Source organism: Triturus cristatus, chromosome 6 (assembly GCF_964204655.1).
Source record: "Triturus cristatus chromosome 6, aTriCri1.1, whole genome shotgun sequence".
Lineage (NCBI taxonomy): Eukaryota > Metazoa > Chordata > Amphibia > Caudata > Salamandridae > Triturus > Triturus cristatus.
This window is the reverse complement of record NC_140589.1, coordinates 1,722,926,184-1,722,946,031: the sequence shown is the minus strand read 5'-3', so window position 1 is coordinate 1,722,946,031 and position 19,848 is coordinate 1,722,926,184. Positions and strand designations below refer to the sequence as shown.

At 42.5% G+C, this 19,848-nt stretch overlaps 1 protein-coding gene across 1 annotated transcript in view; it reads right to left on the bottom strand.

Annotated features, from left to right (window-relative positions):
- The window catches only part of IARS2 (isoleucyl-tRNA synthetase 2, mitochondrial), a 551,921-nt gene that overhangs the window by 405,587 nt on the left and 126,486 nt on the right, over positions 1-19,848 (bottom strand). Inside the window, exons 7-8 of the mRNA XM_085612944.1 lie at positions 19,669-19,756; positions 4,331-4,446 (exon numbers count right to left, since the gene is read on the bottom strand). Of these exons, the coding sequence (XP_085469070.1) occupies positions 4,331-4,446; positions 19,669-19,756 (204 nt within the window). The remainder of the gene's footprint in view (positions 1-4,330; positions 4,447-19,668; positions 19,757-19,848) is intronic.

Sequence of the window (19,848 nt, the reverse complement as noted above, 5' to 3'; positions counted from 1 at the left end):
ACGAATCCCCAGTAGCGGCACTCACAGATACTCAACATGGCTGCTCAGTCACAGAGGACGCACTCTAGTGTCTGTTGTGCTCAGTAAAGACCAGCCTTATCTAAGCGGAATCTTCTTCCAGCGATTCACTATTTCTAATGACAAGAAACTGGCAACATTGAGCCGCACTTCTACGGTGTGTGGCAGTTTTGTTAGGCACATGCTTATTTTGGGAGTCGGCATACAGTTATTCAGTTATCTTTTCATTTAAAGTGGATTCTCGGCATGAACAGGTTAGGCGGATCAAATTGGAGCCACATTAAGGATGTCGAGTTGAGATTAAGTTTGTGGTGGGTGATTGATTATTTTAACTGATCGACTGAAGTTGCGAGAAGCATACCACGATGTGACTCCTACAATTAGACCAGAGAGTTGTCTCCGCAATGTAGGTGCATTAGATGCATTTGTTGATATTGTATCACTCTTTGAGTACAAGTGGACCGGGAGAAGTGGCAATTATGTACCTTAGAAGCTCTCACACTTGTAGTCAGAATTTACAAAGATGTATGTGGAATAATTTATTTTTGCATCAAATGACCAATTAGCGACTTTAGATGCACATTTTAGAACTGCCTCTCAAAATAGCATGCCCAACTAGGCTTGTTGAGAATTGCTGGGATTTTTCTTCAGTGTGTTTCGGTTTCAAATTGAGGATCAGCATTGCTTTAAATCCTAGCAGTAGCCATTGTTGCTGGAAGAAGAGGTGCTGAGGGTGCTGCAGCCCTTAGCAGTTAAGAAAGCACAAAGTAAGCATTTTTTCCAGTTCTAAAGTGTGCTAGGTGCAAATATTTTAATAGGATCAAATCAAGACCCTTTACTTAGTGATAAGGAAATGCTAATTATTCGCTGAACCCCGATTTCGACACATTGTTGTCTTTGTGCTATATAGTTTTACTAACAAATTGAGTGGACATTTCAATGAAAAATGTGCTGTCTATAAATTACAGTGCACTACCACACCATGCTTTAGTAATATATTAGTGACAGTGTGCTCCAAAATTCACACCTGGCTACATACAGCACCTTTACCATTTTCCTGCTTAAGTGACTTTGGGTGATGTACCATTGATGGCAGCACCTCTACTCTCAAAATTGTTCCAGCACCACTGGCAGTAGCGTACATAGACCATTAACCGAACATGACTGCTCCATTATAGAGGATGCACTCTAGTGTCTGTCGTGCTGGGTGAGCATCGACTTTTTCCAAGTGAGATCTTCTTCCCATGCTTCACTGGTTTCACAGCGAGACCCTGGCAAAGTTGTGCTACATTTGCACTGTCTGTCGGAGATTGCTTCTGCAGACATAAGTTAACTCTAGTGCCTTGAGACTTTTATTGGTGAGTAGTAGCGCTTAACAAACATGTGATTGATTGATTGATTGAGCGTTTACTCTGGGAGTCGGTCCACAAACTTGCATAGTTTCTCTGCCGTTTAAGCAGATGCGTGGCAACAATTGTTTAAGCTGATTCACTGGAGCAGGGATGAGGATACAAAGTTAAAACAGTCTGTGTTGGATAACAGTTTTGGCTGATCAACTTAAGCCTGTGATGAGGACACCCAGTTGTGACGACCGTAAAGAGTTATGAAAGGATGCTCAATTATCCAAATGCCATCAGGCGAGTCCTTACCATAACCTTTCACAATTCGATATCTACAGTTTAGCTGACAATTAGATGCCATTCACAGTGTGTTGCACTTGTACCCAGTAAAGTAGTAAGGAGTATGTCTTACAACTAAGCAGTTAAGTGACATATAGTATAGAATAGTATATAGACGGTTACAGTCTAATATGCGATAGGGAATCGGAATCGTGGTGATATTGCACAACGAGTACCTAAGTGAGTATTTTTTTAGGATATTCACAAGATGTTTATGATTATTTATTGCAGCTACGTGCGCATTATGCAGATTTGGAGAAGTTGTATTCATGTACCTTGGCATGCTGTTAGAATTTACACAGAGGTACATGGAATTGTTTACGTTTACACTATATGACTGATCAGCTGCTTTAAATGCACAATAGAGTAAGGGCTCTCTTTTATTCTCCTAGATGTATAGACAGACGGCCTTAGTCTTGATGAGACCCACCAATTTGTGACTGGGTTGAAATAAAGGCAACACAACCGCAATTACTTTTTCTGGAAGCATTCCTGTTGTTTAGAGTGCGTATAACAACCATAGGTGCCAACTGTGTTTTTATGCTTTTAGTATACAACATCATACTCTTCTGATAACTGAGCTGTCAACTCTATTTCACTTACTGTATAGCAGTGTTGTTTTCATTGAGCCAAATATATTCGCCAAGACAACTCTATGTGCTTTTAACAAATGATTGTCACATTTACGATGCAAACTAAAGTAGACTGATCATAGCACCAGGGATCGCTCAAATGGTACAAATGATAAATGAGCCCCATGGGATATTTGTTGCCATATATTGAGAAAACTCTGGTCCTAATGGATAAACCAGGGTGCCCTTGCTCACATATAACAAATTCTTGTCCTGAAAGAGATAGTTCTATTTTTGTACCCCCAGCCCTAGCCCCAATACTCTTCAACCCTGGTATGTTCTAGTGGTGGAAAGAGTGCTTTATGACAACTAAGTGGGCACAGATGGGCAAACGTGGCACAGTCTGGAAGTCTCATAACCCCAAGTTAACACACCAAAGTCAGATAAAGGGAATTTGCTAACTCAGCATCACCAACGATATGGGCAGTTGTAACCCCTGAGCAGTGAACATCCATCATGAACAACCAACAAACTGAAAAAACTAAGTGCATTATCTAATGGCAAAATCAGATGGAACTACATTCTAGCAGTCTCATAACAGCGTTGCACCAAGGAATTCTGAGCAGATCCCACTTGTGTAAAGAAGTGTTGACTGCCCATCAAGGAGACTTTCAGTTTCACCAGATGACAAAGGAAGCGTCAATCTGTAGCAGGATCAGCAGGATTGTGCTCATCTATATTGTGCATCATGACTATAGGCCGGAAAAACATGAATCTTTTCCTGGTACAGAGTTGCATTTCTTCGCTGGTTATAGTAGTACTATGTGCTCAATCAGGCTGCCAAAGTCTGCACCAAAAGATCCTCTGGCGATTAATGATCCATTTGATTCTCTGGTTGGAAGTCTGTGGGCTTTAGGAATTATCAAGTCCAGAGGGCAACTACCCAGCAAAATCTCACTGCCAATGAAACACTGCACCGAAATGGTCAGGGAGGGGCCCTCCACTTCAAAACTGCAGTGAACATCTAACAGACAAATGTTAGAAGCTTTCTACATATCCTCTATAAATTACGGTTTTTATACTCACTTGCACAACTCTTTTAGTTTCTAACTAGCAGATTCCACTTGTATAAATCTTGTCATCAATCCCAGCAACAGTTACTCAGTTTTGTCAGCCAGTTATCCATGGAGTCTAAAATGCGGTCAACAAAAGTCACCTTCATTTCAACACTGCAATCGTAATTTGGAGTTCTCACATGGCAGCTCATATAAGTGACTCCTCATTCAATCAATCAATCAAAAGACCTTTATTCCTCATTCTTGGAGTATGACCACTGCCACCTTTAGGCGCCCATTCAACATCATCTTACACCTCCAGCCAAGAACTCCGAACCCGGCCAAGTAAAGAAAGTCCCTCTTCGTGCCCTTCTCCTTTTTCAGTTTTCCTTTTTGCTCCATCCGGGGCAATTTGGGTACAGGGTCAAAAGGCTGTAGATATTGTCTATGAAGGGGAAGATGTAGAATTCAGGCAATCTTTCCAGGGAACCTTCGGTTTTACACATCCTAGTGCATCAATAATCGTCCTGAACTGCCCACCTGCTTAGTGCCAAAGCCACAAACAGCTCTGACTAGCAGTTTCAGACTCTGGTCCAGCACGTGTGCCTTCCTTTGACACCTCCCACTCCAGGAATTGAACTTCCAACTGGCCCACAGTTGGGACCCTCCGATCAGTAGACCGCAGCTTGGGCCATAACGTACTTGATTGTTCCATCCACATGGGTACCACATCACTTTACCGCCATGCAGCTGCTATTGTGCCACGCACACTCCAGAGACTCCTCGAATCAGCAGAGGAGGCCATACCACTCAAGCTTGCCACACAGACTATACTATGGCCCTATAACAGACAAACAGGACCCTCGAAAACAGGGCTGAGCCAGAGCTTGAGCTACTTTGGATTTTATGCTTTTTTGATGTGTGATAGTTTTTGTTTATTTGTACAGCTATATTCTTTGCTGCTGATTAATAATTAGTTAAACATAAAATAATTTGTAAATCTAACCTTTAAATGTTGCGATAACTTCAAACTGTGTTCCCAGGGTAATTGCGGTGAGTTCCACTCGATCGGCAGCCAGAATGTAGCGTTCACCTGTGTTCAAACATTTTACGATGGAGTACCTAAAACGCAATTTTATTTTAAGACAAGGATTATTCACTCCGACATATACATATTATTATTTAAACACTTCACTGTTGCACATTTATAGATATCACTTTATAATTGTAGCAAACAACTTGAATTAAGAGCACAACAAAAAGCTTGCCGATAACTGCTGGTTGCCAACCAAGTTCTGAGGTCTCTGGAAATGGCATTTCCTTAAGGTGACACTCAAAACGAAAAGGAGAAGAAAAAGATACTGGTTTAATGACAAGCTTGCTCCCAGCTTTCAAACAGGAGACCAAGTCAAAAGCTATCAGTGATTAATGGGCGTTAACAAGAGCAACAGTGTTAAGGTATGAGCCAGGTATACCAGCCAATTAAATATGTCCTAATCACTTGCATGATTATGCTACTTGTCTGAATTAATATGCATAAATTTATAAGGGGTTAGGATTTCTATAAAGGATTGGGACTCTAATCCAAAAAATGTGGCATGCTTCATAATGAGATCCTCTTAGGTTTATCCAGAGTGCAACCTTCTTAACCTAACAAGATGTCAAACAAACACAACGGGTACCAGAAAACTTCCCTTATAGTGCAATTAGTCACCAAACAATGGGTCAAACTAAAACAGTTTCTTTATTCACCCTGCTTAGCACAAGATTTGAAAAAAATAGGTATCTATTAGGACTTTCATGTCTTATAAGTAGCATCAATATTTTTCTTAACTATTTTAATGAGTGATGAGGTCTGGGGCATTCCTCAAATCTTGAGCCCAGACATATTTTAAGTAGTGTGTGTTGTGAGTAATAAAGGAGGGTAACTCTAGGGGACCGACATGATTTTCAGATGCAGCAATCAGACGGACTACATGCACCCAAGAACAAACGCTTGCACTTGTGATCATACTTCAAGTAGTGCACATTTCACTTGGTCTCTGCCCACAATGAGGGCTACAATTTCAAAGAGACAACCCTGTAAGACGTGGCGGATATATTTGACAACTTCATAGGCTAGGAAGCTTACACCGTGTAAAACAATAAAAGAGGGTAAAGAGGTTAAGGTGAGCGCACTGCCGACATTTCTCCTGGGTAGATGTTTCAATTAAGTTATGTGTGGATGACAGCCAAGCATCCCTTTTAGGAATCTGAACCCCTCCAAAACTCTGGTAGGATATTCAAGCAAGTGCCCTAATTGTGCAGCAGGCAAGGCAGTAATCCTAATTCTGAAATTAACACCAAAGTACACATTGATCTATGGCTACTTAGTTTGGGGTGATGGACCATGGGCCCTTTGACTTCATTTCCATCACCACTTAAGTTGGTTATTGCAGTAGTGTGATGCCTGGCCCTATCAACACATTCTAAGTGAACTGCATCATTCTTCTTTTTTGTTTCGTTCAGAACATTTCTTCATTGAATTCTAAATCACCTGCAAACTACAAGGGTGATATGCAAGAAAAACAATGGAATCTCAGGGTAGGGGAGGGAGTTACATGCAGTACGCATATATAGAAATCGATGCACTGCAATTCAGAAACAGTACTACAGTAGAACATGTATACCATAACATGACCCTCAAAACATGAGACATGGAAATAAAAATTCAAAAAAGAAATTTGTAATGTATTGTAAAATAGTGTAGAGGGCTCCCTCAGTGGGATGGATTAATCAGAGAGTGAAATAAAAATCGCAGCTCACGTAAGTGAAGGAATCTAGCCACACAATATTTGTTGAAAGGTTTTACCGAACAAGCAAGAGAACTTGCCATAAAAAAAAACCTGTGAACAATGAAAAGGATCTTAAAAGAAATACTGCCCATAAATGGGAGCAGCAGCAAGTCTTTTCATAAGGGAGAAGGTGGTCTGGGCCTAGATCCTTTTGTGAGCATACAAGTTGCTTGGTTTTGGACTAACTGCATTCGACTGAGGAATGCTGAAAGAGATACTGTTGCAGTAGTCCAATCAGGAACCAATCAGAGTGGTCAAGAACCTATCTTCTATGGTGAGAAACTGTAGTATTGAGCAAAGTGTTCTCATGTGGAATATACTACAAGATGCTGCTGCAGTCATCTGGCATTATGGGAAAAACTCATAGTAGGAAGAGGATAGGAGCAAAACTATTGCGGCCATACAGCTTGCTGTAAAAGAGACTGAGGGGAAAATAGTTACTTTCTTGTCAACACTGAGTTTGAGCCAATAAGCATCACTCAAAATGTTATTAATTTCAGAAATGTGCAAGGTTGTTAGAGAGTGCATGACACAAGGAATTTAGCAACTGCTGGATGCATAGCGATTAGTTAGGTGTTTCAGATTCATGTTTTTAAAGCAAAGGGATTGACATTCCTGCTTTATGTAGATCTTGGACAATCTTGTTCAAGGATTACTTTATGATTTCCGGAACAGAAGGGGCAAAATATTCTTTAAACATAGGTAATAATCTAGCTGATAATGGATCTGAGGAGGAACATGAACTACATTGGTAGAGCATTGAAAGGAGGCTAGTCTTCACATCACCTCTTAGGTCAGACCAAAGGATTGAAGGCAATGTGTTTGATGATCAAAGAGGTACAATATAGAAAATCTATTTACATAGAGTGCCTTCTGGTTGTTTTATTCGATTTCTCTTTGTTTTTCAATATTCACCGTGGAATTTGTTCCTTTCAGATATTAACACAATTGGGACAGTTTTTCTTTCATTTTGCATTAGTGCACTCCTGGTTGAGATATAAAATCTAAGGAAGGGCACTCCCTGGGTGTATTTTCTGTCAGATATTGGAACGGAATGACTAATCACACTGAATAGAAGAAAGGGCTTTGATTTATCGATTTATAAATTAGGTAAACTTTATAATTGTGGTATAGATTACATTTTTGGGTGGTTTAACTAGGTTTGGGTCTCTGCTTAGGTGTGTGGATTGGTGTATTATATCTATGTTCGCACAGACAGTTAGACTTAATTACGAAGTGATGACTCTATAACTGCAACTTAGATTTAAAATGAGTGGGTCAAGTATATTTAAATCAATGCTGTTGAATGAAATAGGAAAACCTTATAAATTTGGTGCTGATAAAAATGTCTAGGGTTAGTATAAATTTAGGTGTCTCTTACTCATTGTGAAACTTGCTGCACTACAGTTATAATGTGCGCGGGTGGTTAGACCCATCTCTGGCATTTTTAACTTAATTAAGGTGAAATTTTGATTCAAAATTAGCGGGTGGGGAAAATGAAACTTTTATGATATTGTTAGCTTCCTTTGTACTACTGTACAGAGAATAACTAATGTCGGTTGGATTTTTACGATGATTATATTTGCTATTTATTATTTTGTATTGGATTACAAATTTGTCTTTTTGCTTTATTTCATTGAAGCCTTGAAAAAGCTGTCGTCAAGCGCGTGTTGGCTGTACCGCCACAAGTAATTGTTTAATCTGAATTGGAATGCCTGAATTGGTTCATGAATATTTGAAATTTTTATTATTCAAAAATATTTTCGTTTTACTTCTATATAATCTATTATAGTAGACTTCAATAGTTTAAAGATGATTATGGGAAAATGGTGATGGAATGATCCACCAATAAATATTTTGTGATTAAACTCAAAAGTAATTGTATTTTGATGCATTTTAAGGGTACCTCCTTCTATTGTCATTTTGATACTTAATGGCAGTGAACAACTACCACTTTGGTTTGCACTGTTAGCTCTGGACAGGACTAGCCCTTTTCTTTACCCTTATTACTGTTTTAGTTCTGATGGTGATCTTAGTTATCGTTTTGCTTGTGGTAAGGATTGTGTTGGTACAGGTGGTGCTGGAAATGGATATGGGTGTGTGCGAGTCAGTTGAGAGAGGATGTGTTCTTCCCAAGTTGGAGGAATCATCTGCAATGCTTCCGGGCATTAGAGTCTTCCATTTGCTTGATACCCGCAAGCCAACGCAAAGATACAGTCATTTTTCTGCTCCACAGAGGCACTCAAATGGAGACTGGATTTCAAGCACTAGTCACAAGAACACATCAATGTGGTAATTAAAACTTTAAAGTACAGTTTAAGCAGTAGGATACCATTGTTCTATGAAACCTCCTTAGAAATATAGCCTTGACCATGGCATCCCTGTAGGAGAAGGGACTTAATTTCCGACCCGAGCAGAAATGTCTTTTAGACATTGTTCAACTCTCCCTGCCTCGGGACAGTAATGCAGCATTTAGGTTTTGGAAACAAGAATGCAAATAACTGTGGCTACAGATCGACGGGCCTTTCTTCCAAAAGAGGGATGCTGTACATAAATCTGTTGGTGCTATCTCTGCTTCACAGTTGTATGTCAGAACAACGCATGCCTTCACCACGCATGCTGTTACTCTACAGTTTTTGCAATAAAAATGCGTCTTTACCAAGCATTCCTTTACCACACATACGGTTACAATGACATGCCTTGGGGAAAGCGCTGGACTTTGGAGCGGTATAATTTACTATTCAAACTCCAGTCTACGCAACGGTAGGGAAAACGTTGGATTTTAAAGTCCAACGCTGCTTTCCCTAAGGCATGTCATTTTGTAACAACATGAGTGGTAAAGGAATGCGTGGTAAAGATGCATCCGTTGTAATGGCCTCGTTGAAAATGCAGAGTGTGGTTTGGCTTAATGGTAAAGGTTATTTCCTCTGCTTCACTGCTCCAAAAGATAAAACCCATTGATATTTGGAAGTGCTGTGTTTAAGGCGTCCCTTCCAAGTAGCGATTCTTTAAGGGATATATCACTGTGTTGCAACTGTAACACTGAAAAGTTACCAATTCCCGAGTTGGGGTGGTAACACATTAGCAAAGCAACCCCTTCCCCTTTCTGAACGCAAAAACAAAATAGAAAAAAGATTTGTTGAGGAGTAGACAGTGGTCCAAGGAACCACTGCCAATTCTCAAATAAACATAAAAAAATAAATAATAAACCTTTCTTTGTAAGTGCAGTCCCGTTTCATCTCAAAAGGTTTTCTTTATTAAAATGTGATGAGAGGCATGGTGGCCTTGCCTGCTGCTGACCAAAACAGACCACCATCCCTATGATTGCATCCAACCTTAGGGAGTCGCATTTCACTACCTCCCTCATGAATACTGATGAGATAGGCAGGATTGCAAGCCACTACTATGTATTATTTTGTGAACAGACCTATTTAAACGTGTCGGTTCACAAAACACTATCCCATTCGCAAAAAGGTCAGTGCTCAATTTGTGACTACCTTTTGCATATGACAAGTTCGAAGATCATGCTCTATATGTCAAACATAGCCTCTGCCATATTCAATGATCAATCAAATCCTGTGCATGCTATACATGTGGGTTTTAGTGTTCCTGAACCTAGATACACTGGCTATAGATCTATCCAGAACCAAGAGAAGTGAGCTGGGTCTCTTCTGAATTCATTACTAGTGGATGTTAATTGTCAAAGCATAACTAAAATTGCATGAGGAGACAGTGACTGAGCTCTGTGTGGGATAACAAGCTCTGCTGTTCCAGAGAAGCTTCTTCACTAGAGACCGCTCATTGAAGATGAGATATACATTATTTAAGTCATAAAAGATAAACAGCCACACATCTCCTTCAAATTAAGTCCAGAACAAGCCATAGCCACGTTATCCATCTATAGTCATGAGAAAGGAACTATGCCTCCACTGGAAGGGTGCAATTGGTGTCAGTGACAGGGTTAGGAGGGGGAGCATGACTGAAAAGTCAAGTGTGAAACAGTGATCGAGATTCTGAACAGGGCTAGTGTGATTATTAGGAGCTGCTGTTTCATAAGAAATCATTCATAAGAGGCAGTCACGTGGCGGAAGGCATGATGTACATTATCAGTCTAGAAACGTTAAACAAGCACAACACCCCTTACAAATACATCCAAAAAGAGCATAGATTCCAATCACGATGAAAAGATTAAAATGTTAGTATAACACTTGAATGAGCTCAAAAGATTGTACACCGATTATCTTTGTGTTCCAGGGAAGTATCTGCCAACTAAGTGAACTGAAGGAGTGGTGAAGTGAAACGGAGGGCATTCATTTTCATGTAGAAGCACATGGACAAACTGGAGTCACTCACAGGGCCTCAGACTCAAATATCCAATCCCTGTCCATTCCAATGGTCAAATATTTCCTGAGAGCAAATGGCTGAAATGAGCTGACCCATTTCCCCATATTGTATGCTGTCCAGTGGGTGGGAAGTGAATGACACTCGAACAAACCAATGGAGGAAGATAGCAAACTCCAAGTAAGCATTTGTATGTATGATTATTTTTTATTACAAGAGCCTGGCAGACAGCAAAAGGTGTCAGAACAAAAGTAATAAAACTACAAGTGGAGGGACTGGGATTGAGGGTGTCCTGGGGCAGAAAAGGAAAAATAGAAAGATGTTGGCACAAGAATATCTTGCATGGTGTACAGTTTTGTTCCCTGTTTCTTAGTGCCCGACTGTGTGTATCTGATATCCTAGTTTTACATTTTGGCCCTTGCCTCACACTTATCTAGTATATACACAGAAACCTAGGCCTGTCCCTTGACATAAGTGAGGGCCTGCACTAGGATGTGCACGGCAAGGGTACCTCTTTTTACTGACAGTTGGCTCTCGTCCTTGTCATTGGTTTAGCACGCACAATGATGGTGGCAGCATACCAGGTTTTGTAAATCCATAGTTTTCACCTTTTCATCTGTTACTGGAGTGGAGGCCTACTGCATCAATCACGTAAAGTTCTGCTTCTATGTGATAACGCACGTACTAGTGTTAACATCCCAAGTGTATGTTGTGCATGATTGTTTTTGTAGCCTACATTAGCCAACATGTTACTTACATTATTTGTATGATTGAACCAGAGTCATGGTGGCCTGTGGGGTCCAATTCGGATGTCCCTGGCCTTGTCTTGTGCATACAATAGAGGTTGAGTTGTTTTGCTAGAATTTGGAATGGTCTTGCTGGCATGCCTGAAGTTGGAAGGAAGGTTCCTAGACACCGAAGTGGGGAGAAAGAAGACAAAGCTCCTATAGAAATTTAATTAGGCCTTTTGTCATAAGGAGTTGTTTGTTTGTCTTTCTGCAGCAGCACCATCTGGTAGATGTGGGAATGAATGCTAGGACTGCAATCTCTGATGTTCAAGGTAAAAAGGAATCCCTTTGGTGAGGCCAGCCACTTGTCTTTCACTTGATTCCTTTTCAGATAGACAATTACAGAATACTCATACTTCTTTATGCCTCCATTGTAGATGCTCCAGGCTGGACACTACCTTGATGTGAGAAGCAAAACTCTACACGGGAGAAGCCTGGAGATGACACTTTAAAGGAGACCCACCCTAAAACAGTTCTGAAAGTGCAGGCGATGGATCTAAATTTCCGGTCGGTTTTGAACGAATGAAAGAGGAACCCACTTGTTATTTTTTTCCCAAAGTCCTCCAAGACCTAGGAGGCAGAGTGATTCAAAAAGGATTGCAGATAGTCAATTCTCACAGGTGATGGGGACATCTCCTTGGGCCTTCCCTGCTGGAAGAAGCAGTTCATTTTACCCAAGGTGACTAGAAGCCAACCTGCCTGCTGAGAGAGGGACAGAGGCTACCAATCCTGCAGAATGTTTGACGTTTAGACCGAGCCAGAAACAGGTAGACCCTTTGCTGGGGTGTGGATCTGCCAGTGGAAGGAGGAGAGCACAGTGGGCTCCTGATGTTGCTGGGCATTTGACTCTCCTTAGTTATAGCTCTAGGGAAACCACAGATCTGCAGCTGCTCAGTGTAGCCATGCCAAGAACTGCGATAGTGTCTGAACCTGTGCTGCTGTGACCCAGAGAAATGCGACTGCGGGTTATCCAGTACTGCTCTGACCTAAAGACCGGCATAGGTATTTGGCAGTGTTACATCATAACAATGCCCTTAAGCAGAGCTAATTTGAAAGACTAGGACTGTGGCTGTGACGAGATGCGGCCACTACGACTCAAAGTTAACTGATCTGCAACTCAGAGGGGATTCAATGTCGGCTCCTGTGGCCACCCAGGGGTGCAAGTTTGTTGCAGGAAAAGGGGACAGGGTCTGAACCGAAGCATGCACTCCCTAGCAGAAGTGAGAGAGAAGATGGTTTCTGACTAGGGCAACTGCTTCCTGGATATGCACCGTTGTGAGAATCCAGAGACTTCAGAACTCTGGTAAACTGAACGCACTGAGCAGACTAGTGAGGGTTATTCTGCATCTGAGCCTGTACTCATGGTATGATATAAATTCCTCCCACAAGGGGAGTACCACCAAGACCTGAGGAAGGGGAGAAAACCTGGGGGGAGGGAAGGAGGGGGGATAAGTAGATCGAAGTGCAATTTGTCCAGCACCCAGTTCACTAAATTGTCAATGCTCATTATTACTTCTATAGTATTTACCAGTGCTATATAATGAAGCACTTTTCTTTTCAAAAGGACAGCACTGGTTTTGGCAATCAGTCGCTATGCTGCTGTGTGACTGTTGAGTTCTGAGCTTGAGCACACCCACTCTACCTCCATGTGTCTGCTTGCCATCCCTATCACTGAGAGACAATGGCTGAAGGAGTTACACTTGGCACTGTTTACACAGCCACAGTAGAGATGAACCCTGTGACATCAGAGACAAACAACCTCAACCTCCACAGTTGAGGTACAGTACCATCTGCTTGTACCATGCCACACCAAACAGGTACTGACAGAAGGGGGGGGGGGGGGATAAGGAGTGGGAGTAAATGGCACGAATCTTGTTTCCGTCCCAGCAGAATCAAGAAGTTGGAAATTTGGCTACTAAATCTATGTTCAAAATTTAAAGTAAAACAATGTAAAAGTATAAATAAAAAAAGTAAGAAATAAAAGTTTGAAAGTTATGCCATCTATTTAAGTACCAAGTCGTTCACGAGCAAAAGGTTTGAAAGTTTTTCAATTTCTCTAGTAATACATTTAGTTTTGCAGGTACTCGCTCATGCAGTAAGGTACCCTTACCCTAATGTTAACACCATCAATTGCCCCATACTTCTGTACAATTAAATATACTGACCACCCTTAAATGTACCCCCATTCTTATCCCTAAACCCAACTCACTTCATGAGCATTAGCCTAAGCAGATCCCTAACACCATTGATAACCCTAACAACAACCCTATGGTCAACTGTAAACCTAGCCCGTACCCTAGCCTAAGGCACACCCCCTGAAGTTAACCTTAACCCCTTCCTTAACAATAATCATATTTCAATTGCTTTTTATATTCTGCAGCTTTTTTCAGTTTATCAGCATCTCTTCAGCCTTGTTTTTAAATAGATTTTTAAGTTCTAACTATGTAAACCCAACCAGAGGTCTAATACCCCGGGCACTGGTTCATGCTCCAAGTGACACCACCCATCACTATGAAGCCAAGTTGCAAGACCTGCAAGAAACAGGCTTACACAAAGAGCTCACTAAGGGCAACGGTAGCACTATTGTTGTATTGGCACTACAAAAAAGTACTCTCACAGGAAACAACCTGAATCATGGTATCCTTTTCTCAAGAAACTCAAGCTGATCCCGAAGGCCTTCTACATTAATGAACCAATAGCTCCAAGCACAATATGCTATGAATAAAAACCCTAATTGTCTCCTTCATTGGACAACTTAAACTTTATTCTAAAGACTATCATTTTTTACTAAAGGAGTCATATAGTAATGTGGCTAGAAGTCGTCGTCTATGGTTTTGCAGAAGGCAGGAGACGGGGGGTACCAAATGAGTCTGGAAGGCCTTGCCTGCCAGCAAAATGTATGTGAGCTATACAACTATCCTATCAAGACTCTTTATAACGAGGAACAATTACCAAATATTTGAGACCTTATAAAACCCTCTCTAAATATAAGTTTCCCTCCTTGGTTATCATCTAATTGGATGTTTAAAATGTCTAGAGTTTCAGGTGTAAACATGGATGCATCAAACAAAGAGTGGCCGAGGCCTCAAGTCGAACACTAGCAAGCATGACTTGATCTTGGCCACAGATTAGTCGAAGTTCAATCTTAATTTTCATCATCATTCCTAATGAGTAACACTTACTAGGATGTTTCTGTGTTTTACCGCATTATGCCAAAAAAAGGCAAATACATCCAAAGATCTCACCAGTCCAGATACTAGGCATCTAATGCTTTAGAGTGTATATGCAATGCTGACTCAAACTCCATTCTGGGAAAACCAAAGTGTTGCTGGAGGTTTCATTCTACAAACTAATCGGCATACCAATTGCATCATCTTGGGCGAGCTAGGATGGCCAAGATAACAGCCACCTATTCTTGCCCTCCATGGGTTCTTGCGGAACCCAGGGAGGGTAGAGGACTGGCAGGATAGACCTCAAGCCTGGGACTCTGATACCTGGTGTACCTGAAACCCCACGTCATAGGAGTAAAAACATACGTCGGTGGCGGATGGCTCCCTCTATTACATAGACCTTTTTCTGTTGCCCGCAGCTGATTTTCAAAGCATGAGAGGATCTTGGATGCTCCCCAGGGGCATATCAGACAATGCACCCATCACCCGGGGGTGTGGGAAAGACAAGTATGGTAACCCAACGCTTGATTCCTTACTGCCAGACAACTAACACAGGCTCTGAAAGTGGACTCAGAAGCTTTCCTTAACACCAACCAAGGAAAAGGACATTATGGAAGGCTTGTAAAGCCACTTAGAGGGGGACCACTCGTTCTCGTTTCAGGTGCCAGGCTGGGGAAACACTGTCACGTACAGTGCAGTTGGAAATCTCAGTTCTAAAACTGGAAACCCACAATTGGGGCAATCTGACGGAGTTACTGAGCCGGTATCTGGCCATAGAGAGTGCCAACCTGCGCCAACTATGTTTGGATGAATCCAGTAGTTGGAAGGCCTCCGCTGCAAGGGTGTACTAGTGGGATGACAAATCTGGTACGTTATTACACTGGCTAGCCACTAGGGAGTTGGCTTTGAGGGTGGAATCCCATATAACCAACCCATATGGGCCGAGACCATCTCCGGTATGTCTGCTGCCTTTGCAGGCTACTAGGAAGCCCTCTACTAAGCGAGGCCTCAAACCCCCCAGGAAACATAGCCCACTAACTTGCAGACCTCCCACTGTCCAAGGTAGGGGTGACAGGGATGACAAGACTTGCCACTCTGCCCTACTGATCCGGAGTTTCCGCTATTTGGGGATGTATAGGACATGGGAGCTGGACCTTGCATAGTGCCTTAACCTCCACCCCCTCACCTGTAAGACCCAAGTACATCTAGACAGATTTATTACACCTCCGCTCAATGAGATGGGGAGGTGGGCCCTATATAAAATGATGGTCCTACTACAGCTCCTTTGTGTACTTCAGAACCTAACCACTGGTTCACTACTAGAACTACTCAAGGGCAGCGCATACCATTGTGGTGAATGACTGGGTATGTGGGGGTTGGGCAGATCCCTCATGTCAGATGGAGGTGTCACTACAAGGCTTTAATAACTTCATGGGTATGTTATATGGCACACCGTTCCCAAGTGGTTCCCGAAGATCAACAGAGTGGTCTTCCTGGCCTGGTGGGCTACCTTGAGATGGCAGGATGAGACAAGAGGGTGACGTTGGAGGTTTCTCTATGGGTGGGCAAATGTCTGAGACAGACAGTACCCCTCAAAGAATTCCAGGGATGGGACAATATTGGCATATCAAGACTACATTTCGGAGGGTGACCATATGACATCCTTCCAGTACCTTCAACCAGAGTTCTCTATATACAAATCACAACTTTTCTGTTATGTCCAACTGCGGCACGCTCTTTCGACATCGGGAGGTGCTGACGGACACTCCAGAATATAACCCTCTGGAAGGCAAGGCTGCTCATGGGACCACAGAACAGGGGTGGCATTTCCCACATTTAAAGAGCCCTGGGTTTCCCCCTACACTTTGGAGACCCTCAAGGAGCGGTAGGAGGGATGGTAGGGACTGCTAGAGAAGGCAGACTGGAGGGAGACATGTATGGCGCCCCGAACCACATCAATTTCAGCCCGGTTGCCCATTGTCCAACTGAAATACCTGCATTGTACAACTACACACCTCGTCATTTATTGAAAGCCAATACACTTCTGGACCCGACCTACACCAGATGTCATGAAGAGGTGGGGGACTTCTACCACATGGTATGGAGGTGCCCTACTATCCGGTCATATTGGCTGTCCATATTCAAGAGCCTTTTGAAGGTCCGGGTCCAAACGCTGGAGGCATCACCCATAGTTGTGCTGCTCGACCTGGTAGATGAGTTGGGAAGCGCTAGAGGTGACTGACCTTTGCTGAGTCTGGCACAATGATCACTAAAAGGGAAACTGCCAAATACTGGAAGTCAATAAATGCTCCATCCCAGAGGGAATGGAGGTTGAGCATGGACAACTCCACTAAATTGGAGGAATTTATTCAGCTCAAGGTTGTCCTAAGAAACATCAGAAGATATGAGGGAAGTGGTGGGCAAATTTTGGTCTGTACACTGTCAAAGCATGAAGTCAGGGGGAGGGTGGGTTAGTTGGGTCTACCAACAATAACAGCATGGGGATCCCCTGAGAGGGCCCGCTATATGTGTGCTGACTTTATTTTGTTTATATTCAAATGAATAAAGTGTTGCTAAAAATATTTAAAAAACAAGTGTATTATCTTAACTCATACTGCTCTATCAACAAGAACGAATGAGTCTTTTATTTTCACAATCCATTTATCCAGTACGATGCGGAGAGTGAAATTAAGAATTTAGGATCTTGGTTGACAAACTTTTTTACCTTTCCAGAGATGGAAAATCCAAATTTGTTAATGACGTTCTAGGTAGCAGCGTAATTTATAAAGAGATTTTCAATGCTCTTCATCATAATATTACCTTTCTATGTGCACATGGGCATTAAATTTGCTGTTCAACAGAATTATGCAAAAACAACAATTGATGGACAGAATGTAGAACAATGTCATACATTCACCCCAGTACAGAGATCTGGGCCTAAATCCATCGTTTTTTTGCTCATCATGCCTTTCCAGTTTGAACCCAGCCATGTGCAAATCAGTCTTGACCCTGTGCCTCATGGGAACAGTCCAGCCCGAACTGCCAAGCCAGGTCCTCCCTGGACTGGAAACAAGCATCCTAGGACCGGTTTCGGGTTTCACCCCTCTTCAGCCAGGATAGCTTGATTCCAGTGGCATGGAGAGCACGGGACCCACGTCTGGGCATACCAATCCCACTCGGGGTGACAAATGCAAAAACAACAATTGATGGACAGAATGTAGAACAATGTCATACATTCACCCCAGTACAGAGATCTGGGCCTAAATCCATCGTTTTTTTGCTCACCATGCCTTTCCAGTTTGAACCCAGCCATATGCAAATCAGTCTTGACCCTGTGCCTCATGGGAACAGTCCAGCCCGAACTGCCAAGCCAGGTCCTCCCTGGACTGAAAACAAGCATCCTAGGACCGGTTTCGGGGTTTCACCCCTCTTCAGCCAGGATAGCTTGATTCCAGTGCCATGGAGAGCACGGGACCCACGTCTGGGCATACCAATCCCACTCGGGGTGACAAATGCAAAAACAACAATTGATGGACAGAATGTAGAACAATGTCATACATTCACCCCAGTACAGAGATCTGGGCCTAAATCCATCGTTCAACACTCCGTCCATCATTTCCTTTGGTTTTTGCTTTGTTCGCCATAAGTTGGCAGGGTAGGCTCAGACGTGAGTCCCTTGCTCACTTTGCCACTGGATTCAAGCAAGCCTGGCTGAAGACGGCTGAAATGCCAGAAACTGGTCCTAGGAAGCTTGTTTCCGGTCCAGGGAAGACATGGCTTGGCAGTTCGGGCTGGACTGTCCCCATGAGGCACAGGGTAAGACTGATTTGCATATGGCCATGTCTGAACTGGGGTGGCAGAGTGGGCTAAAGAACGGTGGTGGATTAAACCCAGATCAGTTGACTGGGGGTGAGTGCTTGCAATGTTCAACACTCCGTCCATCATTTCCTTTGGTTTTTGCTTTGTTCGCCAAAAGTTGGCAGGGTATGCTCAGACATGAGTCCCTTGCTCACTTTGCCACTGGATTCAAGCAAGCCTGGCTGAAGACGGCTGAAATGCCAGAAACTGGTCCTAGGAAGCTTGTTTCCGGTCCAGGGAAGACATGGCTTGGCAGTTCGGGCTGGACTGTTCCCATGAGGCACAGGGTCAGACTGATTTGCATATGGCCATGTCTGAACTGGGGTTGCAGAGTGGGCTAAAGAACGGTGGTGGATTAAACCCAGATCAGTTGACTGGGGGTGAGTGCTTGCAATGTTCAACACTCCGTCCATCATTTCCTTTGGTTTTTGCTTTGTTCGCCATAAGTTGGCAGGGTATGCTCAGACGTGAGTCCCTTGCTCACTTTGCCACTGGATTCAAGCAAGCCTGGCTGAAGACGGCTGAAATGCCAGAAACTGGTCCTAGGAAGCTTATTTCCGGTCCAGGGAAGACATGGCTTGGCAGTTCGGGCTGGACTGTTCCCATGAGGCACAGGGTCAGGCTGATTTGCATATGGCCATGTCTGAACTGGGGTGGCAGAGTGGGCTAAAGAACGGTGATGGATTAAACCCAGATCAGTTGACTGGGGGCGAGTGCTTGCAATGTTCAACACTCCGGCCATCATTTCCCTTGGTTTTTGCTTTGTTCAACAGAATTATGGCAGTTTTGGACCCTGCACTGATGATTAGGGCTTAAAATATTCTATTGCTGAATTGGTTCTCGTCAACCAAATGCAAGAACAATTAATAATTTAGGTTACAAATTGCAGGGTTATTCAAAAACAAGTGGTAGCTTTGGTAATTCCTACCAAAACACTGTGCTTTTCAGGTCTCGGTAGAAGATGGCTTTAGCTGTATGTTAGCCAAATCGTGACATGTGTTAACATGCCAGAAGCACTGATAAAGAAAAAGCTCAGTCATTGAAAGTCGAGACCTATAGGCTTTGCTAATGCTGGTTTTGATAAATAGGATGGACTAAATGCCAACTTGGCATCGGGAAGCTTGCAAGCCAATTCTAATGTTTAAGCCAAATTCATGCACATTGTTTCCATGAACAAAATCTCAAAAGTAAATAGCAAAGACAATATAAAGAACATTAATAAATATGAATTTCATTTTTGAACGAAATATTATGATACAATATTTTCATAAATGAAGCCTCAACAAATGTATATCTACATCCCATATCATTATAAATCTATTTACAGCATGCCAAGTACAGAAAACAACATACTCAAAATCAGGCATGTAGCAAACAGCCTGATTTGCTGGAATGGTCCACGGCTGGGTTGTCCATACTAGCACACTAGTGGATGATGCATCTGTAATGTGGATGAAAACAATAGAAAAACCCACATCAGAAGGCAAAAGAAAATAAATTACAATTTGGGTAAGAGTACATTTTAAAAACCTG